The following is a 2650-nucleotide window of genomic DNA, read 5'->3' on the forward strand; positions in this document are numbered from 1 at the left end:
TTCAACTTCAGCGGTAGGATGTAATCATCGAACCGCTTTGGTTTTCTAATGTTACAGCCATATCTTGATGTTACATGCTGGTCTTGGTTTGCATCGTTGTTCTCTGCTACTTGCTCTTGTTCACCAGCGTCTACAGCTTCTTCTTCTTCATTATTGTTTTGTTCTTCATGGTGTTGGTGATCTTGATGCTCATCACCATCTCCTTCTTCTGTAACATCGATATGAGCTTGCTTCCCAACTAAGCAGGCGCTGCACACATCTTTCTTGAGTGTCACCTGAGGCATCCCTTCTACCATCTCCTTGTCTACCATATTCTTCATGACTCCAAAGTTCACATGTTCTAGCCGTGCATGCCACATCCATGTAACATCAGTTTCTTGTATTTGAAGACACTTCGGATATTCAACCTCCATTGGCGTCTTGTACAATCGGTTTGGTTGCCTTGCGACTTGTACTAATTGCCTTCCACGGGGATCTTTCAGCATCAGTAAGTCTTCTTTCATATTAACCTCACAACCCATCTAGGTTGCTTGTCCAAGACTTATGATATTGTGTTTAAGACTTGGGATGTAGTAGATATCTTTGAGTGCTCTTCTCTCCCCTGTTTTTCCGATGAACGTGATCGAACCTTTCCCAACAATCTTGACGTTTGATCCATCACCGAATTTGACTTTGCCTTTGATGCTCTCATCTAGGTTTGAGAAGAACTCTCTCTTGCATGTCATATGGTTACTTGCACCATTGTCAAGGTATCATATACTAGTATTTCCATCGCATTCATCAAACCTCTTAGGAAACACTCTCTCTTCGTTGAGGAATACTACATCATGCATATATAATGCATCTGCTTCTTGTGTTTCCGTTAGGTTAGCTTCTTCTCTTGGTCGTGTAGGACAATGTGACACGAAGTGCCCCATCTTGTCGCATCTCCAGCATTTAACCTTGGAGTAGTCCTTCTTGGTCTTGTCTGAAGCTTCTCCTCCTTTGTTATGACCATCAGAACCATTAGACCTTCCTCGTCCTCTTCCTCTTCCACCATAGCCTCTACCTCTGCCTGTTCCTCGCGAGTTGCTATGGCTTCCACGACCTTGTGCATCATTCTTTACAAATATTAGCTTCGATTGATCTTCATCTTGGGTTTCTTCTTTGATGCGTTCTTCGAAAGACTTCAATCTCCCAACAATGTCTTCGAACCCTGTTGAATTTAGATCCAGCACTTGTTCTAACGAAGCTACGATGTGAATGAACTTCGTTCTTGGAAGTCCCTTCGGAAACTTCTTTACCAGCTTTGATGCTTCCATTATCTCTCCTAACACGGCTGCTCTCGATGCTAAGTCTGAAAGTTTTCCTACGTAGTCATCCACCGTGTCTGTGTCTTCCATCTTCAGTTTGTCGAACTCAGACATCAAAGTCTGTAACCTCGCTTCTCTCACGCGATCAGCACCTAGGTTACAGGATTTGATAGCTTTCCAAATCTTATTCGATGTATCATGTTCTCCTATCTGAAGTATTAGCGCTTCCGGGACTGATTGAAAGATCAGAGCAATCGCCATATTGTTCTTCTTTGCATCATCACTCCCTGGATCAATTGTATCCCAAACATCGTATAAACAAAAGCATCGCTTTCATTCGCATCGACCATGCGGTGTAGTTGGTCGATGTTAGCATCAGACATCGTATGTCCTTCTTCATCTCAAGACCTTTATCACGTGCTTGAGAATCGTCTTCCATGTTTTGATCGAAGTTACAACTCCTCTTGTAAACGACCTTTGAAACCTGGAGCTCTGATACCAATTAGAGTTGCACAAACACAAAGATTATAAGAACTTCTCTTCTTATTAGATTTAGAAAATCTCTCAAAACTAAACCTTTCAATGTGTTTCTCTTTTTGGAACATCTCTCCATGAGAACTCTTTATATAGGAAGAAGCTACATCTTTTCCTAAAGGGCGAAGCTACATCTTTTCCTAATAATAATATGGAAACATTCCTAAACTCGATATGTTTTCCTTTTTCCTTAACCCATCAAACTTCACTTTAATGAGTTAACTTCCTCCTTAAGTTAATTGGAATTATCCAACACAGAAGCTACCCAGCAGCTGATGCTTTCTACTGCCAAAGATCACATCCAGGTAACTGATTATTGCCGTTATATCACATGCAATACGGTAATCTTATTTCTGCGGTCAAAGCTTAAGGATTGCAAACCCAAATTTTTGCTCTCTAATTCGCTTCACAACTGGTCCCCGTTCTTTATCATTACTTACTAAATTCTTTTGTCTTACAAGTTGCAATGTGACTTTGTGTGGATATATTGTAACAAAGTTGTAGAAAGTCTTTTGATAATATATTCTTTTTACTTCCATTGTGGATTAGATTGGGATGGCTGCAAATTTGAAGGATTATGTGCTAACTAATCATGAAGGAAAAGATGTGTGTAATTAGACACACTTAATTATATAACCATTCAGAAAGACTGTGTCCCCGTTTATGTTATTTTGCTGTCATTCCATTGGTGAAGGGATCAGAGATTTTAATGCATGATGCCACATCTTTTGCATATGCTTCACAGCCTACAGAAACGGTATGAAACGTTATTTCTACCACTTGCATCTTTTGAGTGAGTCAAGTAGTGATAAATGTATGACGCT

The 2650-nt window shown here is 40.3% G+C and overlaps 1 protein-coding gene across 1 annotated transcript; it reads right to left on the minus strand.

Annotated features, from left to right (window-relative positions):
* Positions 1-521: 521 nt before the first annotated feature.
* Positions 522-1731, minus strand: LOC117134359. Its single transcript, XM_033292646.1, has 3 exons — positions 1674-1731; positions 787-1579; positions 522-732 (listed from the first exon to the last, which is right to left on the minus strand). The coding sequence occupies exons 1-3, from the start codon at positions 1729-1731 to the stop codon at positions 522-524; spliced, it is 1062 nt and encodes a 353-aa protein (XP_033148537.1).
* Positions 1732-2650: the final 919 nt, after the last annotated feature.

The sequence above is a fragment of the Brassica rapa genome, chromosome A05, assembly GCF_000309985.2.
Source record: "Brassica rapa cultivar Chiifu-401-42 chromosome A05, CAAS_Brap_v3.01, whole genome shotgun sequence".
NCBI lineage: Eukaryota > Viridiplantae > Streptophyta > Magnoliopsida > Brassicales > Brassicaceae > Brassica > Brassica rapa.